Source organism: Bidens hawaiensis, unplaced genomic scaffold, assembly GCF_021521415.1.
Source record: "Bidens hawaiensis isolate Kalapana, Puna unplaced genomic scaffold, B.hawaiensis_p1.1 tig00001961_1, whole genome shotgun sequence".
Taxonomy (NCBI): domain Eukaryota; kingdom Viridiplantae; phylum Streptophyta; class Magnoliopsida; order Asterales; family Asteraceae; genus Bidens; species Bidens hawaiensis.
In genome coordinates this window covers 2,278,205-2,299,885 of record NW_027491109.1, presented here as the reverse complement: position 1 = coordinate 2,299,885, position 21,681 = coordinate 2,278,205, and the positions used below count along the sequence as shown (strand labels likewise).

The window sequence follows — 21,681 nt, the reverse complement described above, 5'->3', positions numbered from 1 at the left end:
GCCTCAATGCGAATCGCTATTCGAATCATACCAAATCGATGAACATACAACCTTCAGGCTATCATATCTCTATGATTTCACAAGGTATTCTATTTGTATTCATAATTCGTCGATTTCAATTCCATGTTAACATTTGGTTTAAGCATGTATTGACAGTTTATTGAATGTTTGTAGATCCTGATGTCGAAGATGAATGTTTAGTGGGCATCATATAGAAGCTTGCCAATTATTGTCCTTCGATTAAACTCTCCGATTAACTACCCAGGTTACCAAATTAACCCTTTTTTTTCTCCACTAAATCATGCTTATGAGAATATAACAGATTATTCTTAATGACATACTAATCTGAATATGATATAGATTATCCTTTAATAGCAACTAATCATGCTGTGATTGTCGTATGGCTTAATGTGTGTTTAACATTATATATTGTGCATAAAGTACAATATATGTTGTGATTAGCCGTGTGTGTTTGTAATTGTGAGAAATTTGGATATTTCTAAACTACAAATGAGTTATTTTGATTTTACCAGTGTCTTTGATAGCTGAATTCAGTGTCTGCATTAACCAAGTAAGAAGTAGCTAGAGATGAAGAATCGATCGTCAACGGAAATATGAACGAGTCTAAAGGTTAGCAAGGGCATATATATGCACGCAAGCTAATTTGGTGGATGTTAGTGTTATAGTGTTCAGTTTATGTTAATCTTTTAATTTGTATTAAAATGTATATAATTTTGTAAATGTTAATGTATGGTTTTTTTTCGGTGTTTTGAAGTTTTGTGTATATATTTGGTTGATTCTATTAAAATATGTATTTGGTTGATTCTTCAATTGTGTATTTGGTTGTATGTTAAAACACTATAAAAGCAGTAGGGATGAGCATTTGGTACCGGGTACCGGTACCGGTACCGAAAATCCCGAACCGATTAAATTCGGTACTGGTAACGGTAGCAAGTATTTTCAAAATTCGGGATCGGGAAAATCAGTACCGGTACCGGTTCTTTTCGGTAGTACCGATTTGGTACCGAAAAATCTATATAATACAAGTCTCAATTTAAACTTATCCATATTCCATACACCAACTCTCTTCTCAGTTAACCAAGTATTTTCAGAATATATGTTCAATTATATGTGCTCATGTTCTTTTGATACTTGATTCTTGGAATGTTTGCAAGTTTTATTATTAGTATTAATACAGCTGATGTTGTTCAAACTCCAAAATCCAAACAGCCGCAGGTGGTTCAAACTCCAAAATCCAAACAGCCCGTTGATGTGGTTCAAACTCCAGAAAGTCAAATTGGCTCGTAATATGTTTTTATGCTTTTTTGGGATTTAATATTTGTTATGTTTGGTGCCACATAATCTGTTATGTTTGTTTGGCGAGTAATCTGTGATTTGTTATGTTTAGCGCCACATAATCTGTTTTTATGCTTTTTTGGGATTTAATATTTGTTTTTTGTATGAAGTTACATTTCCATTTGGTGTTAAACCGGTGGTTGTGGATTCGGTTAAGTCTCTTGTGATTTCGTATCGCTTGCCACTCAAGTTCGAGGCCCATTTAATTTAGGGCAAATTTTTTGTTTATTTATTTTGCCACTATTTGCTGTAATTTTTTTGTTTAATTTATTTTGCCACCTTTTGTTATGTTAGTTTTATATATAAGTTAGTTATTGTAGTGTAGTTGTTGTGCAAATTTTAATGAAGGGTTTGTAAGTTGCTAATGTGCATACAGTTACACCAAGCTATTTCGGTAGCTCTTAACGAGGTAGCCTGTATTCGTGGCTGGTGTTTTGGCTTCGGATGCAACCAGGCTATGTGGTTGCTACATGTTATTTGCTAGGATCATAAAAAACTGTCGGGATTCAAATCATCCCAAATGCCCAGTTTCTACGGATTTCTACTCTGCGTATATTGCAGTGTTGTGTTGACTTTTTTCTAGTCAACTGCTTGCCATTTTATATTGAAATTGAATGTTAGTCAAACGGGCCAAAGTAATATCTTTGTTTATTTTAGAAACCGCATATATTGTCAAACGGGCCAAAGTTTGAAGATGTTATTTTTAATAGGGAACCGGTTTAGTTGGGTCCCAAAATCGTACCCCCAAAAACGAACTCGATACCAGATTTTTTTTATAAATTCACCATATTTGTTTTCTCAAATTTGGTACCAAATTGGTACCATACAGAAAAACCGGTACCGTACCGGTACCCAAAAATTTTGAAATTCGGGATCGGTATTTACGGGATCGGTACCGGCCGGTACCGGTACCATCCCACGCTCATCCCTAAAATGCAGCAATTGCATACCAGTTGACCATATATACTGATATACCATAACAGTTAGCTATGTCAATTTGCATAGATAAATTAGACCAGAGACATAACAGTAATGTCCAAAATACATCAAATTACACTAAGAAGCTAAAACCATTCAGTTTCGGTACTTGATTAATTTCAAAATACATTAAGAAGCTAAAACCATTCAGTTGTACAAGGTATTATGTATTTATAACTACATGTTTACATTCAGGTCTATCAACGTGGGAATCACGGGGATCTACACCAGGCAATACATTATGATTGTGAGGAAAAATGACACTACTAAATTCCTCATTGGCATCGTCATACGAATCTGTATAATTTCTGGGAGCTGTACTAAGTACAATAGATCTTTGTACATCTAAATGGTCTTGAACATAAAACACTTGTCTTGCTTGTGAGGCCAATATGAACGGATCATCCTTGTAGCCTCCCTTTTTGAGATCGACTGACGTGTAATCAAGAGTATCTTGTCTGACCGTTCTGTTATCGACCCATTCGTACATGAAACAAGGGATTATTTTAATATGATAATAAAGTACCCATATCTCTTGTAAAACACCATAGTATGAGGTTTGCTCATAGGATATTTGATCTTTAGATATGTGCGTATCTGTTGCCTCTACAGCAACCACACTGTTTTGGTAAACTCGACCGTCATGATTTTGGGTACGAAATGTATAGCCATTTATGTCATATACATTGTATTTCAATACGGTGTGGTTTGGTTGATGTGAAATCCACTTGACCGTTTCTGATATAGTTTCTTTGGAGACTGCCAACTCTTTTTCTACCTGAATTTCATTACAATTATGAGATTCATCTGGCACAAACAAAAAACAAAGATTAATTAAGCATATATTTAATTTACCGTGTTGCGTAACCAGCGACCAAGTTTTATGCTATGCTCTTTCTCCACCCATGCTGGTCGCTTATTAACATTTGTTTCTTCAAATAGTCCTTGTGTTCCCTGCAAGTACATAAATGAGTTACTAACATTTTTTTTCCAAATATGCCCTTCTATTGTAAAAAACAAACTAGTTAGTAATAGGCTTGTAATCGAACCGAACGTTTGGTGAACTGTTCGTGAACCGTTCGGCGGGAAGGTTTGTTTATTTAATAAACAAACGAACATAAATAAAAAAAATTGTGTTCGTTTAATTAAACAAACGAACACGAACACATGTTTCGTTTGTTTATTTATGTTCATGAACATGCCTTTGTTTGTGTTTATTCGATTCGTTTATAGGCTTTCGTCATTCACATTTGATAAATACGCCGGTCTTAATCTCTAGGCTCTGTTGATTTTTTGTGTTCATTTGCGTTCGTGAACACATTCATTTCCTTAATGAACGAACACGAACATAAAATCTCGTTCGGTAAGTGTTCGTGAACCGTTCATGAACACAGAACATGAACAATGCCTTGTTCGTGTTCGATCGGTTCGTTTACAACCCTAGTTAGTAATACTTACTCAATATACTTCTCAATTTCCTTTGTATTTTGCAACACAAAGAAATGTGCTTTCATAAAGAGGTCCATGAGAACTTTAATTGGTATACCGGCTGAAAAAGGATTTCCCTCATCATTATCGTCGTTATGCGCTTCTGGTGGAATACCAATAGTCTTGATGTTTTTTTGGTATTCGCTTAAAAACTCAATCGTTTCTTCTGCGATGTTTTCCTCAGCAATGCACCCTTCTGGATAAGTTTTATTTCGGACATGCCCTTTAATAACCTTCATGCACCTTTCAAAGGGATACATCCACCTAAAGCATATTGGACCACATAATCTGACCTCCCTAGTAAGATGCACAGTTAAATGAAGCATTACATCAAAAAAGGATGGGGGGAAAGTATTTCTCAAGCAGACACAATGTCACACAAATCTCTTTCTGCAAGTTATCAAGTTCTTCTACCTTGATTTCTTTGCTACATATTGATTTGAAAAAGAAGCAAAGTCTAATTATAGCATATCTTGTGGGTTCCGGCATTAAAGAGCGTATTGCGATGGGCAACAATTGTTGCATAAGCATGTGATAATCATGGGATTTAAGTCCTATTAGCTTCCTATCGTTTGTACTCACCAAACTTGAAAAGTCAGAACAATACCCTCGTGGAGCCCTTAAGTTGTGAAGTGTTTAATAAAACTTGTCTTTTTCTATATTTGTTAGTGTGTAAGTAGCTGCAGGAAGTTCAATTTTTTTGCGTGTATCTGTTGTTTTAGGCTGCAACTCTGTTCTTATATTAAAAAATTCCAGATCCTTACGAGCCTGCAAATAGAGATGTAAGAAAAAACCGGTTATATAACGGTTAACCAATAAAAAATAGAAAAAAACCGGTTTTTTTAACCGGTTTATTGCAGCAGCTCACAGCAGGTCATATATGACCGTTGGGGCTGGGTTATAGCCGTTTTTTTTGTTGTTTTTTGCCAATAATTCATCTCCAAATATGTATAAAAGGGTGGTGTGTATTTGGGTTCAACCACACCATCCTCCAATCTCCTAAAACTCTTAAAAATAATATATACTACCAGTGGGTATTCGTATTTAACCAGTTATGCATGTAACCGTTTGTTCCAAGACTTAATCGTATGATGTTTTCACATTTTACATTTTAATTGATTCAACCGAATGTCTCTCATGTATGTCCTTTCGCTTTTAAGTAAAAGGGTAAAATAGTCATTTCATATTCGTTTTAACAGTTATATTAACGTATGCTAGTGATAAAGACCAAACGTGTTACAAAGTGGCAAACAGTTAGGGCCAAAACCGATTTTTTCAAAAATACTAGCCAACCCAAATCACTGCCAATTTTGTATTCCGGTTAATAAACTAATTTACAATATTAGACTCATGGTTCTTGAGCTGCAACTATATACAACCATTGAACCATGGCTAAGAAAAACAAAAACAGCAGCTGCAGACTAAAACAAGACAGCAGCTCAGACCAGTTATTTTTCGGTTTTTTAACCGGTTTCTGCGGACCGGTTTTTAAAACCGGTTTCTGCGGATCGGTTTTAAATAAGCGGTTTTTTAAAACCAGTTACAAACCGGTTCTAACCAGTTAGTATCGGTTCAGGTTTTTATGCTTCTATAACCGGTTTAAACCGGTCATGGTTAAAAAAACCGGTTTTTTTTAAACAAAACATGTCTGATGTGATTGTGTGTTTGCTGCTTAACTTTTGTTGTGCATATTTCAAGGTAAGAGAAAATGAACTTTCAATTGATGAAGTCCCTTCCCGAGCACTCATGTGGAGGAAAGCAAGGAAAAACAAAAAAAGGGAATTCAAGAATGATGAAGTGAAAGCCATTTCAGAAAAAATAGTAATTATTAAGTTTAACTTAATTATCAAACTTTTTTTGGTTTATATATTCTTTATTTATATATAATTATTTATATGTTTACTTTGTTAAAAAACATCTCACTTATTTAACTCTTTTGACATTTACAGGAACACAATAAAACCTAAATACAACAAGGAGCCCTGGCCCTTGAACCGGGCATGGAAGCCCTCACATAAGTTTTTGGCGTGGAAAAGGGTGGATTTGTGAAAGGGGTGGGTTATGGGTTGACCAAAAGCAAGTATTGGCCAGGATGTCGAGAAAAAAATGGATCAGCCGACAAACAGATAATTGAAAACCTGAAGGATCAACTTGAAAATGAGAGAATGGCCAATTTGAAAAAAGATACACAACTCAAAGACCTTTCTGCACAGATGACACAAACACAAAATCAATTTGCAGAACTTTTGGCTTGTCTGAATCAAAAGGGAATTACTTTATCGAAGCCAAACGATATCCCATCTCTAGCACAACCAGCTGTAAGTGAATTACTATGCCTTAACATTTTTGCATATATTATATAAGTACTAGCTAGTTGGGTGACTTAATTATACTATGCCTTTAATGTGATTTTCCATAAATATATTATAATTAGCTGAAATATTGTAAAGCGTTTCTATGGACACCCCGGAGGCTGTGGAAAGACAAGGCATCACTCCTATGTCTAAAAATATAGAACCTGTCCAAAATGAAAAGGTAATGATAATTACTTAACAAAAACTTCTTTAATTAAGTGTATGTGATTAATTGCTGATGTAATTAATCGATTGAATGTATTTTAGCGAAAGAAGATCAAAGTAAATAAGAACAAAAGGCTAGTTACATCATCTTAAGTAATTACTAGCAATACTGATACAACAAACATCTCATTACAAGCTGAGGAAGGGGTGGTAAGGAATGCACATAATATATATTGACTTTGACTTTATATATGATGCTAATTAATATATATATATATATATATATATATATATATATATATATATATATATGCCATTAATGTTTTTAGAATACGTACAAGTGTAAGCTGTATCATCTGGGCATGAGGGATATTGTGGCAATGGGTACAGTCCACATTCATCAGGATCAAACAAAAGTCATAAAAGTTCATGGCACACCAATTCAAAAAGATGACCTGAAAGTTTCAGTTGATACAGCTGAAAAACCTTGTGCGTTTTTACCAATTCCAACAGACGAAGCTACAACAGTTGAACAAGCATTAGGTGGCTTTGTTGCCTGGCCAAAAAGACTAATCAAATGTCCCGAGTTACAGGTTTGGTTTCCTCTTTGCTCTCAGTTCTGCTTTGGTTTTCATATATTTGAATAAGTAAGTAACTTAATGAGCTTAATTAATTTATTTTCTATTTCGGTATTGATATATTCCGCATCCATTTGGCTGTGAATTCAATTGATGATGTGGGAAGTGAACATCCAGTTTATTTGTTTCCATTTGGCTGGGAATTATTATGCAGTGAATTATATTTACATTGATCATATATGCAGTAAGTTTGATCCACTTTGGTTTTAATCTGTTTAATATATATTAACTTTTATCCATGTTTTGTTCCTCCAGCTACCACCAGAGTCACCACCACCAAAGAAGAAGAGAAAAAATCAAAACCTCGTTTAAGGGACGAAGATCTGCATGATGATCCTGACACAAGGATGATCGATCAACAAAGACGGCCTACAAATCGATAATATATATTGTACTTCAATGTTTAGTGTGATGAACAATCTTATGTATGGATATATATTATTCAATATATGATATGATTTGGATTTCCATTAGCTAGGGGTTTCATGTTAATTTAATGATTTTTTAATTAGAATTACAATATATTAATTGAATTTGGTTTTTAGTCGCATTTATAGTTAAAAGTGGGCAAAAACATTATGTGTCACAAAAGATAGACAATAGCCACACTTAAAGTTGAAACTTGGGCAGATACAATATGTGTCACCAAAGATAGACAATAGCCACACTTAAGTATTAGTCACACAGTGTGACTTTGTTTTTGTTTTGTGTGACTGAATGATACAAAATGTCATAGATAAAATTATAACATTTGTTTATTTTAGTGTGACAGAATGCTGGCAAATGTCACTGAAAAATAACATATTGCGTGACTAAATGACACCGAATGTCATTCAAATATATAAACTCTGTCCCTAAATCTTGATAATAGCCTCTCTCAAAACTTAAAAAGTTTTAGTGTGTCTAGACATACTCTATAGCCACACTGATGGGGAAAAAATGTGTGACTACTTAAAACCTTTTGTCACTGTAATTATAATTCAGTGTGACAATAACAAGCTTTCACGTCTATATATAAGAAACGACCACACTTATAAGAACATCATGTTGAACTTGCTACATTTTGTCACTGTTGTATTAAATAGTTGTCGCTAAAACATAAATGTTTGTGACTATACAGTAGAAACGGTCACATTGAAAACAGATTCATGTGACCGCTGCTACCTTTAGTCACACTTAATAGACGAAAGCTTGATTCCAGCAAAGATATTGAAACCTTTTAGTCACGCTTTTTAAGACCTACGGTCACAAAACTTCAAGGTCACCGTATGGTATCTATGGTGGCGGCGGCTTTGGTGTCACTTGGACTGAAAGGGATATGTGTGACGAAATGGATACAGTGACACTTATTCTGTGTCACCGTATCTAAATTTTCATGCAGTGACTCATTGGATCTAGACCCTTAGAGGATTAGATCCGTGTTTCTTCAATTAGTTTTACTTTGTCCATAAATAGTTGATTTTCCGCTAGTTTAAAGAATTTGTTACACCAGTACATCATATGTGTTCAACTTATAATGCAAAAATGTGCGTGTAATTGTAAAACAAATAGATCGAATAAGTCTCCTATTGCCTCCACGTGGAAATCTATTTTGACTCTCTCATGCACATCTTCCTCGAATTACCCCTTTTTAACAGCACATCCACTAATCTCTATGCATATAAATCCATCCTAGTTTCTCTTCAATTAACAATATTAGTAATTCCAATTTGATCACTTATCATAAATATATAAAGGTAAGTACGTATGCATTACAATCAGAAACTGTTTTTACGTATACAAATCTTGAGTTTCTGATTAACTAGTCCGTTGGATCGATCTTAAACTGCAGGCATGGCTGGAAAAAGCGCCCCTCGCTTGAACGAAAGGATCCTGTCTTCTTTATCCAAGAGATCCGCTGCGGCTCATTCTTGGCATGATCTTGATATTGGTATGCTCATGCACCCGTGTTTCATTTGTGTTCGTATGTTTTGTTGTTAATGAGTGGATTGATGCGTGTTATGTAGGTCCCGAGGCTCCCCAAGTCTTCAATGTGGTATGTGAAAATGATTGTCTAATAGATTTGTTATTGTTTTTTTTTTCCTTCTTTTAGAGAATATATTAGTTAAGGTTTATTGTTTACAGTTCAGAAAAAAAATAAATATATAAAATATTCAAAGAATCAAGTATTAAAGCATGAGAATGACAAAAAAAATGTAATTTAAGCTATTCAAAAAGAAAAAAAAAATCAACTAATATATCAAATATCTAATCCACTAATTAATAATTTAATAGATAGTCTAGCAGAAGGTAAAATGGACTCAACTATGCAAATAATTGTTTAAAATGAGGTTGAATGATCCAAATTAATTGTTTAATGGAGGCAATGTAAAAATTTCAAGGGGAATTCTAAATTAAATCATATAGACACTATATATATATATATATATATATATATATATATATATATATATGTAGGCATGCCTCTTATTGTATAATCTTTATTATAAGTTATAAATATGAATATATGATATGGGAAGATTTCCTTTGTAATTACTATTATTGTGCTTTAAAAAGTAGTTAAGTTACATTAATACACAAATATCTGACGGTATTTTTATTATTCTATACAAACTATAGGTTGTTGAAATCTCAAAAGGAAGCAAAGTGAAATACGAACTCGATAAGAAAACTGGTCTCATCAAGGTAAGATCGTGAATTGTTAGCCATATTGTTGTCAGGGACTTGAACAAATGACTAACTTTATGATCAATTCATTAGGTTGATCGTGTGTTATATTCATCAGTGGTCTACCCTCACAACTATGGCTTCATCCCTCGAACGCTATGTGAAGATAATGACCCAATGGACGTGCTAGTCATCATGCAGGAACCCGTGGTCCCAGGATGCTTTGTCCGGGCTAAGGCCCTTGGGCTCATGCCTATGATTGATCAGGTATCAAACAAAACTCCATATTACACAAGTTAATGAGATTTTAACAAATGGTAAGTTTGTTTGATGCATATAGGGAGAGAGAGATGACAAAATCATTGCGGTTTGTGCGGACGATCCAGAATATCGTCACTTCAATGATATACAACAATTACCCCCTCATCGTCTAGCAGAAATCCGCCGGTTCTTTGAGGACTGTATCCTTATTTTCATTATCTTACATCATAGTGTTTTACTTTTATAGAGATGGTTGCGTAATAGAGGGATCGGCTCAACATTTTCGACTGGGGCTTTCTTTGTAATAAAATACGATCTTTTTTTTTTGTTTAGTATCCTAGCACGAGGGACACGGCACACAGTTAAAATGAGTTTTAGTGAATATAAAACACATAAAAGTTCGGGCCCTTAAATACGGGGCCCAAGTTTCAGCTTATTTTGTTTTTTATAGTCAACCTGCCTAAACTGAAAGATATGATTTCATAAATTTTCTTGACACATTGATAGACAAGAAGAATGAGAACAAAGAAGTTGCAGTGGACGAATTTCTACCTTCAAAAGTTGCATTTGAAGCCATTCAGCACTCCATGTAAGCTCATCTTTATATACTGTCTAAAATGCATATAGGAGGTTGTTAACTAATGAGTGGATGTGCAGAGATCTGTATGGGGAGTACATCATGCAAACCTTGAAGAGATAGATGCATATGCTTGGGCATGGTTTTCAAATCACCGCAAGATTGATCCTAATTACCAAGGGTTGTCTGTCAATCAAGATGTTTATATTGTGTGTCACAATTTATGGTGAATAAAATTGATGATACAATATTAATTCATGTCAATTTATAATAAGTTTAAGTGACCTCCTTGAACTAATGAGGTTGTTTTGAATAGGTACAATGCTTATCTTACTCTAAACGTTGCATTATTTGTTTGAATAGGTGTGATATCATCAACATTGTATATTTTACAGATTTGATCAAATTTTGTGAACAAAATAACCTAGCTCAAGATTTACAAAGGGAATTGAATTCATGCCCTGCATTTTACTAACCAGATCATCAAATCATTCATCAAGATATTAATAGAAATATATGGTTTGGCTACTCTTTAGTTTGTAACTACGATTTTAGGTGAGCGATATCTGAAACGTCAGGTGAGTGAAGTTTCAGATCAGGTTTTATGGAGCCTGGCTCCACCAAATCATATTCTTATCCCACCAAAGAAAGATTCATAATGATACATGCAAGTCATACACTATCACATACACGACCTTCAACGCTAATACACCGATGATCAAACAAATTTCTACAACCTCTGACTAAATTAAAGACTGTAAATTGGGCGTTCTGTCACCCCTAAGGATATTATCATCACAAATCACAAGAAATATGCTCATTATCTGAATCCACGGGGACCGCAAGAACCGACCGCCACAATAAGCCTTCACCAAAATCAATGTTTGCATTTGAATCCGGCTACTAAATCCATCTTGTTTCGTCTGCAATCTAGACTGCTGATTATCTCCTTCATCACTTTCCTTTGACAAATCAGAACTTATGTCGGTGTCTTCAATATTGTCACAAACCTGAAACCAAAGCGTTGACCACTCATGTTAACATTTGACCAATGGAGCAGTTTGAATTTTACTTAAACTTACCTCGGACACAGTCGAACCAGTTTCATTTCCATCATCACCAAATAAGAATTAATCCGCAGACGGAGTCTTCTAGAAGCAGTGCCTTGTCCCATAACATCTTCGGAGTTCAAGTCAGTTGGTTCGGCTTTAGATTGACGGGACTGGACCTTGATAACGGGCTGACCCATTTTAGAACTCCCGACGCCATGCACATTAGTTTGACTTGTTGACTGTTCCAAATCATTCCCCATGTTATAAAATGAACCCATATTGGGTCCTGCATATAAAGGTGTTGTTTCACTTCCCATTGTTGTGGTTATTTTACTACACGGCTTGTTAAACGAGCACTCGTTTCCGTTTTGTAAAAGTGACAACAATTCAGACAGACAGACAAACATCCGGCTCACATGTTCCATCCTGAAAACCTAAACCCATCTCACTACCGAAATCATTTGCAAAGCGTGAATCCAAATATGCTCCTAGTTCTGGATACCCCTGTAATAGTTTTTTGAAATCACAATGTGTTAATAATTTCCGAAAAGAACAAACTAGTGTTCTAACACGTTTACTCAGGGGCGTAATGAGCCAAGCCAGATCATGGGCTACTTGGGTGCTCATTAAAATCTCAAATCAAGCCAAGCTTAAACGAGCTCGAGCTGACTCATGTGCCTAAACCAGCCTATTTCTAATTAATATATAAAATGTAGTATATAAAAGTTAAATTAATATATATATATATATATATATATATATATAACAAAAAAATGTATATAGATTAGTTAAAAGATAATAAACGAGCCAAGCCTGACCTCGGGCTTTGAAAAACAACTCACAAGCCAAACTCGAGCTTTAAAAAGACAGTTTGAAACAAGCCCAGCTCGAGCTCTCGTAAGTCAAAACGAGCCATGCTCGGGCTTGACTCATTTACACCCCTAGATTTACCCAACCTGTCCAAGCCTGGAGCCAAGTTATTCGGCTACTCAGGATTCGCTCGCTAAAAGCTCTAATCGAGCTGAGCTTAAACAGGCTCGGGACTAAGCACAAACCTAAATTTATGCTTGTGTAACAAACGGGCCCGAGCTTCACTTATCGAGCTCGAGCTGCTTACGAGCTTATTATTATATAATTCTTATCATGTAAATAATTATGATAAAGATAACTGAATGGTATATATTATGTATATACAAAAACTATAACAAACTATATATGAAAAAGAATTATAAATGTATATAAGCTAATTAATATATAATAAATGAGTTGCGCTCGAGCTTGAAAAACTCCACACGAGCCGCGCTAGAGCTTTACAAACAGTTTTTAAAACGAGCCGAGCTTAAGCGTAGACAAGCTCAGGCTAACTCGGTTTGGCGTGTTTACACCCCTAGCTCGTACTACACAACGGTTCATTCCAACCCAACCCACCCATCTTACTACCTCTAGGACTCGTTATAACATAATTATGTTAAAACTTAAAACTAATCTCACCTTTTCGGCTGGTTCCTTTTCAATGGATTTATGTGGATCCAAAACCCGGTTTTCAAAAGAAGGAACCGGATTATTGGGCAGATTATGAGCAGTGTCAGTCAACCACGTCTCCGTTCCATCTGTTTGCACATTATGCAGTGATGCATTATCATCAGGTGATGATTTATGTGTGGTAGGAGATAAACTAGATGGTTCCGCATCATCATATTTTGACACATCGGCGATTTCTTCAAATTTTTTAAACAGACGACACAGAACATACGCTGCCTGCATAACATAACGTATAAGTTTTCATCTAATAATCAATATCACTACAACAAAAAAAGTAACAATTACCTGACCAGGGTTGGTACCATCAAGATCTTTGTCAGTGGCCCGATACTCATGCATAATCCAATGCGTCCGCTCGCCCTTCGGAGCCCAACCCCTGTAGAAAACCAGAGTCTTTTTCATACCAATTATTCGAGCAGGCCGACCGCGGGACTTTATAGTTCTATCCTTCCCTGTAGCCTTCCAGTCACCAGCACCCGTAGCTCGGTTCGATCGGTGCTCGTTAGGATACTTTCTATCCCGAGGGCAAAAGAAAAACCACTCTGGATCATCTGTTTTTATAACTGATTGATCTACAATTGCATAGAAACCATAACAAGTTAATAAAGCATGCGATTAGACCTGTAAATGAACCGAACAAATATTAACTGTTTGCCGGGAAGTTCGTTTATTTAATAAATGAACGAACATGAACAATTTTTTTTTGTTCATTTAATTTAACGAATAAACATGGACACATGTTTTGTTCATTCAATATGTTCGTGAATGTCCGTTTATGCTCGTTTGTGTTCGTTTATGTTTGGTTAATTATGTTTGTTCACTTATATCCTTCTAAGTTTGTTTGTGTCCGTTTATGTTCGCGAACTGTTCGCTTACGTTTTAAACAAACGAACATAAACAAAACAAACATGCTCACTTTCTTAATGAACGAACGAACATAAACAATGTTGGAAAAATCGGGACTAGCCGGCGATCAATTGCTAGTCGGCCGGTGACTTAACAATTTTTGGGTAATCGAAGAGAAAATCGGTAGTCAGACCAAATCGGTCCTAGGCAGACCTGGTCGGATCAATTCCAGTCAATTTCCGGCAGATTTTCAGCAGCTACAGCAGGTTCCGCCAATTTTTGGCGATTTCGTATATACATAAACATAAAAAATGTATGCATACATATATATAAAACTGAAAATCATATATAAAAATTCTAATCTGATTAATCCCAATTAATTCCAATTAATCCCCACCCCACCGCCCGACTAGCAAGTTCTACAACACTGAACATAAACGAACACGAACATGTTTACTTTCTTAATAAACAAAAAATTTAGTTCAATAACATGTTCGTGTTCGGGTAAAGTTTAATGAGCAAACCGCTCACGAACATGCCCCGTGTTCGGATAAGTTTAAAGGTTTTATCGTGAGTGCTCTAAAGTGATTATCTTTCGAATTTTGGGTTTATTTCAACTTTCATTATTTTTTTCATTAATTACTCTTAAACTTAACAACTTACACAAGTCATTATTGATAACCGTTAATCGAAATTAACCTAGAACAAGACTGCCATTGAATTGAATGGATTGAAAACCAAGATTGACTGACTTTTATAATTAAGGTTATTTGATTAATTGATTAATCGGTTATGGTTACATGTGTCCATTAACCAAAAGTTAACCAAACTAAAATGAAAAGGTTCTAGACATGCTTAAGTCGAAATGAATATGTGTATATATGAAGATATGTGGATGAAGTGTATGTGCTATGTTGTAACGAAAAACCTTGAGAAATTAAAATACGTTTGGACGAGTAGCTCCAATTCATGTTTATTGTCACAGAATTTTTTCTAGTCAACATTTAGTTCAAATGTTTGTTCAAACTTGGTTTTTTAATGAACCAAGACTAATAAAAGCCGAACCACAACTAAGTTTCCTAACCAATTAATCAAAACTGAAGTTCGTTTTATGGTTATGATTAAGGAAATCCTATAACCATAGCTAATGGTTATGGAAGGTTAAGGATAAAAAAACTGAACCAATTATAACGCAATTTGCACACCTCTAAACTATGAATGTGTAAAACATGCGTAACATGATTATTTCAATTCCATTTCGTATTAATTTATTAATATACATATATTAAAAAGAGGATTTTTTTTCCTCCTCACGTAATCACTATTCGCTCTTTTTTAACTCCGCTACGTTTTATATATATTATGTTTTAATTTTATTTTTTACGTTTTTCTTTATTATTTGTTATTTATATATGTTTTAACTTTTTAAAATAGAGTAAAGGTCGGTACACTATCACACTACTAGAAAACTGGGCATTTGCTATCACACCCTCACCTAGGGCCTAGGCGTATGACCAGTAGTTGGTACATGTTTTGAAAATATATCAGAGTTTTAGCGGAAGTCTTTAAAATATATTTTTATTTAGCGGAAGTCTTGTTAATAATAAAATTTTGTAACATTAGTTTATTTGTAAAATCTTTGTTTATAACAATAATAATATTTGATTTATTATAAAGCTTTTCGAATAATAAATATTCAAGAGTTTGATTTGTAAACCTCGTTTGATTTATAAAACTTGTTTAAATATTGTTTGCAATATTTTAAAACTTTTAAAACTGAGCCATCTTTACCTTGCGAGCGTCTATCTCCTTTAATGGCTCTAATTCCTTGCTACCTGTGCTAACTTTTATATTCTGTAATCATGGGGGAAAAATACGTCAGCGATATGCTGGTGAATCGCTGACTCTAAAAAAACATTTTTATAAATCTTTCTTTGACTGACAAGATAGTTTTCATGAAACAATCTCAGCAGAAACGTCTATTATTTCTGGGATTGTGCCACTGCCATACACACACAATTACGGTTCTCCGGGAGTTGACACCCTTTGGAGAACTTTTATTATGACCTCTAGTCTGCGGCCACGTAGCCTTGACTGATAGACTAGATTGATTATGTTTGGATCCAGACACATGTGTATTCGGTCTGAGTTGTTTTTATTTTCTATCTTGTATTATAATAGGGATCGCGTAATCCTATAAATCTTTATTTGACTGTCTTTGTTTAAGATAAACAACCCGTTTATCTTGACTGATTGAAAAAGGTTTAACGTATTCACCTGTGACTGTCTGTTCTGAATGATGTGGTGATCTCGTTTGAAAACCTTTGTGAATGAATGAATGAATGATTGATTGATTGAATGATTGACCTATAATAAAATAGGTTTATGTAAATACCCGGATCGTCTCTTAATCCGGCTACAGACCTTTAGTCTGATTTTGATAACTTAAACCTTGATTGATCTTTAGTTTGAATGAAATATTTTGATATGAATTCTTTCTCTATATTTGCTAACTATGTGATATGTTTCTTCTTCAAGAAGAAACGTCAATTATCTCTATCCTTTGTTAATATCTCATATTTCTTAAAAATGAAGAAATAATGTATTAACTATATCCTTTAAAAATTCTATATTTCTTAAAGAAACATTATTTTAACTTATTTATTATATTTATAATTCTTTGATCAAGGTCTAGGCTATACCCGTGACTAGGGTCTAAGCCTCTATTATTTTATTAATATTTTATTCGAACAGAATTCTTACCTTGCTTAGCTTATTATTTTCTAGATTCCCGGGCAGCACTTCGACGCTTGCACGTACTTTGAGAATCTTGATCAACAACTCCTCGGAACGTAAATCGAGGCAACGTTCGGGAATTGTCGGGTCGTGCACGTACTTTGAGGCAGAATGTCGGTTCGTCTCGGGTCGGCCCGGTTTACGAGGTCGGCACGCAAAACGAGGTGCGCCGATTGTCGAGATTTACAGTACGAACTTCAAGGTGTCGTCGGTATATGGTGCGGATTACGAGGTTACGATTGTCGGATCGGTGGCACGGAAATCAAGGTAGAGAGAAAGTATTCTAGAGAGAGAGGGATTTGGGTGTGAAAATGAAAGAGTCATGACCTCCTATTTATAGCTGAAAAGTGGTCCTATCGCGGTACGCGATGGAACCTTTCTTTGGTAAGCGATGACACGCTTTACTCAGAGTGCCACGTGTCACCGTCTTAACCACCCTCTGCCATGTGTTGCCACGTGGCAGACACGTGTCATTTTCTAAGACATGTTCAGTTAACACGTGGCCTGCCACGTGTCGCGACGTTTGCCATGTGTCACCTCCGAGTGACACGTGTTGATGTGTCATCAAGGACCATCGCGTATCGCAATGGCCTCTTTGGCTATGCCCATCGCGTACCGCGATGGGTCAATAAATCAGGATTTTATTTTTAAACCCCTTTAGTATTACTAACATGTCATTTTTGGATTTGGAATTTTGGGGATGTTACATTTGCAACCGCCATTTCAGTCGCAAATCGGTCGCAATAGTCCTTTTGCAACCGATTTGCGACCGGTTTCGACGGTAGGTATATATACATTGATCGGGAAATATTTAGCGACTATTTTTTGCGACCGAAAATACTTTTGTGACCGATTTTACAACCAGAACTTTAGTTGCAAATTTAGCTACCGAGTTTGCAACCAAATCTTTTTTGTGACCGTTTTTTGTGACCTAACTTTTAGCAACTGTATTGCGACCGCAAATTTTGTGACCAGTTTCGTGACCGCAAATTTTATGACTGATTTTGCAACCGAAAACTTTAACGACCAATTTTGCAACCTAATTTTTTGGGACGAAACTATTGTTGCAACCACATATTTTTAACATTAATAATTATTTTCCAATATAATTAGTTAAAATATTAACAAAATATTCAAGTTATACAAACAAAAATTTGAAAATATTAGTTACCCACATACATATACAAAAATTAGTTACAACCAATCATTCATGAAAGGATAAACTAGAAATGGAATTGTAGAACGATGATATACAAAAACTATCGATCTATTCTTCATTGTAAGAGCTATTTTACTAACTTATTCTCTTGCTTTCATTCCATTCAACCTGTCCTCTTCCCATTTCTTCTATATTGAACTCATGTATCTGTTATTCGTGTTCACTCGTTTCAATACTAGAACAGGAGAAGATAATTCTTAATAGCCAACTCTTCTAGTTTCACCATGAAGAAGGATCTTTATTGAAAAACCAAGTCTTATCATTAGCTCTTTTTAGGATGATATATAATCCACTAAACTATGTAGTGCCTCTCTAAACCTGGAAGTAGAAAAAAACATCATATCAAAAATTTAGTTCTATGATGTTGAAATATACACATAAATAAATGACAGTTTAATATTGAATAATAACATGTTATATATTAAATGCTTGAAATGAACATTAGTTTCTTATGTATCTTGTATTGATCACTAGAAAATCAAATCCACTTATACTAAAAACGAATATGCAAGATGTGTTACCTTAGGTATTGGATAACATAAGCTTTATCAGTTGAGTATCCATAAGAAAGCCAGGGTATGTATTTTCAATATTCATCTCTGCAAGTAAACCACATGTATTCAGACATGAGCACAACAAAATATATATACAAATCATAGATGTTTGATCATATAGGATCATCAATTTATTGACATCAAGAACCAAATCATCAAATAGTGAACTATAACGCCAAGTCATGCAAATCAAAACCGATAGTACAGCTCTATTACGCATTGTCCAACCATAAATGAATACAACAAGAACTTTTAACTTCAGAATGGAAATTTAAAACTAAAGTACAGCTCACAATGAGCCATATAATTGATTAATTCACACTTCCAGCAAATACAACTTCTTGAAATCCCTCATCAGCCTCTTCTTTGTCGGCTTTCAACATCTTCCACAAACAATCCACAATATGATTTAATATATCAATCGCATATCTAGATAATTGTTACGTAAAGAGGTACTTTTAACAAACGTAACGTTTGAACCATGGTACATTTAAGCAACAATTGATAAATCTAACATGTTAGGCAATTATAGGGTTCCGTAGAGATGAGAATAATCATAGACTAATTAGATGTAATTAAACTGATGTGATTAAACTGGATTTAGCATAACCGTACTTACGGCAAAACCCGGCTGCCGTCAAGAAGCTCCACCGGCGCCGGCGTCGGATTAACTGAATCACCAATTCCATAACCTCTGCTCGTTCCTCCTCAAAACGGTAAGCCATAGACCAGTACCATAAACACTATCCACCAAACAACTCTTCAGACCTTCAATTTGACAATTGACCTCCACAGCGGGGTTTGTGGTTCTGTCTTTCCGTCGTCAGCAAGGGTGGTTGTGGGAATGATGAACGCTGGATGACCGAACGCTTCAGTTTAAGGTGAACGGGAAAATGGGGAGGGGGTTTTGACAGCGAGGGAATGGTGAAATTTTGAAAAATAGGGAAGATAGAAAAACCAGAGGGAAGTACAAAATATTTGAGGAGGTGAAAATTGATATATTTAAATGTTTTTCTTAACTTAAATAATCTATATTTATATTTATTTAGTTAATATGTAAAACTATATATTTTTATAAAATATCACAAAGTATATATTTTTATTTATTATCAAACTAAATATACTTTTTTATTTTTATGAAAGAAAATTTGGGAGTGAAAAGCCTCAATTTAGTTCATAACATAAACTCTAAATTGAATTTGATTCATCTGAACATCAAATCCCCCAAATCTATTAAAATTAGATGAGGGTGTTCGTTCAAGGGTTAATAACTAACAATAATAACCATAATTTACTTGAGAATTGTATCAGGAACTATTTGATTTAAGATTGGAAGACCCATTTGACTTTTGAATTCAAACCATGAAGAACAGCTGCACAGTAGGTCGTGCTACGCGTAGGAACTAAAACACGAATTCTGCTACACAGCTACGTAGGCCGCGCTACTCGTAAGAACCACCCTATTCCTACGCGGCACACGAGGAGGGTTTTCCCCATAAGTTTCTTTTTTGGCAATTTAGCCCCTATACTTTTCATAAATGTGTTTTAAGCACAAATTAAGTGACTTTAGGATTGCTTTTACATGTTTATGTGACACAACAATATAAAATGAATTAAACAAAATAAAATATTAATAAATACTCATTTTTATTAATAATAGAGATCTGAAAACAAGCCCAGTCAGGTAAACAAGTAGTTGATTTAGATTTGTTAGTATTCCTTACCAGCAGTGAGTCATCGACAAGTTTAAGTAAGATGAAACAGTTCGAACAAGAGGGAGCTCTTAGTGAGGGATTTCATAAAATCATATCTGAGTGTTATGGATGAGGCTTGAAAAATTCAAAAAACTAGGTGTTTTAGGTGTTTTTGTTGGTGAAAATAACGGGAGAGAAAATGGATTACCATATTTGAATACCATCGTTTAGTTGTATTATTATTATTATTATTCGGTTTATTTCATCACTACCACATTAAATCAAAAATACGTTTAGTGAAAATCCTACGAACACGTCAGTTAAGTCATGGCTTTCGCTAGACGATGTTATTTAGCTAGATTTTGTCGGTTATTATATCACGTACCCCTAGAGATGAATTTGTTTGTGAAATAAATGGAACACAAAGCATACGTCTTTACGCCTAATTCATCCTAACTAATATTAGTTTCCTCTAATGCCCTCTTATTGCGCTACTTGACATTCCCTAACTATTATCCCTGAAATTAATGTAACACTTTATTATGCATTCGACAATTTCAGCACATGACCCCTAAAAAGTATTTCAAACCCCGAAATTTGAAACTACAAAATTAAAATATTATTCAATAACTTTTTTATTACTTTCAAAGATATTATGTAAAACTCGTGACTAAATTTGCGATCAAAACTATATTAGTCACTATATTTGTTACCATTGTGCGGCCGTGTTGTACCCGTCTTTTTTTTTTCATTTTTTTAAGCTAACAAACTGTATTTGCGATTGAAACAATTTTGATAGTTATGTTTATGACCGTTTTTGCAATGAGACTTAAATTTTCTCTTATTTATCTTTTAGTTTTAAAAAATGTCGACTATATTTGTGACCGAACTATTTTGGTAAGTAAATTTGCAACCGATTTTGCGACCACATCTTTTCTTTTGATATTGTCTTTTAAAACCAACATATTTTAAACCGAAACAATTCCGGTCGCTAAATTGCAGCCGACTAGTGATAAAAAATAATTTGGCATGCTAATTTTGCCACCGATTTTGTTATGGTTGCTAATTTTGCAACCGAACAATTTCGGTCCGGTAAATCTACGACGACCAAGTAAAATTTTGTTTTATTACCCTTTTATTTTGTTAGAACTAGCGACCGTATTTGCAACCAAAACAATTTTGGTTGCTACATTTGCGACCGATTAACGACTGAACAACTTTGGTCGCTGATTTTGCGACTAATTTTGTTCTTGTCGTAGATTTTGCGACCGATTTTGTTTCTGTCGCTAATTTTGCGACCATCTGATTTCGGTCACAATTATTGTCGCTAATGTTGCGACCATTTTGGTTGGTCGCAAGTTTCGGTTGCTTTTGCCCATTTGTGTAGTAGTGTCAATGGTTCTTATTCTCTTTGTTTTACTTTTTGTTTCAACTAATTATAATATTTAACAAGTTATATTTCTAAACCTTAACTTGGGCAAATGTCGACTTTAC

General features: G+C 34.7%; 1 protein-coding gene and 1 pseudogene across 2 annotated transcripts; one reads left to right on the top strand and one right to left on the bottom strand.

Annotated features, from left to right (window-relative positions):
• The first annotated feature begins 8,812 nt into the window (after positions 1–8,812).
• Positions 8,813–10,607, top strand: LOC143603148 (soluble inorganic pyrophosphatase 1-like). The gene is made up of 7 exons (XM_077080045.1): positions 8,813–8,909; positions 8,986–9,014; positions 9,599–9,664; positions 9,740–9,913; positions 9,987–10,107; positions 10,415–10,496; positions 10,565–10,607. The coding sequence occupies exons 1-7, from the start codon at positions 8,813–8,815 to the stop codon at positions 10,605–10,607; spliced, it is 612 nt and encodes a 203-aa protein (XP_076936160.1).
• A 519-nt stretch (positions 10,608–11,126) lies between these two features.
• LOC143604800 (protein NTM1-like 9) lies at positions 11,127–13,690 on the bottom strand (annotated as a pseudogene). The gene is made up of 4 exons (XR_013148361.1): positions 13,364–13,690; positions 13,028–13,294; positions 11,567–12,040; positions 11,127–11,494 (listed from the first exon to the last, which is right to left on the bottom strand). The product of XR_013148361.1 is annotated as a protein NTM1-like 9 (transcript).
• Positions 13,691–21,681: the final 7,991 nt, after the last annotated feature.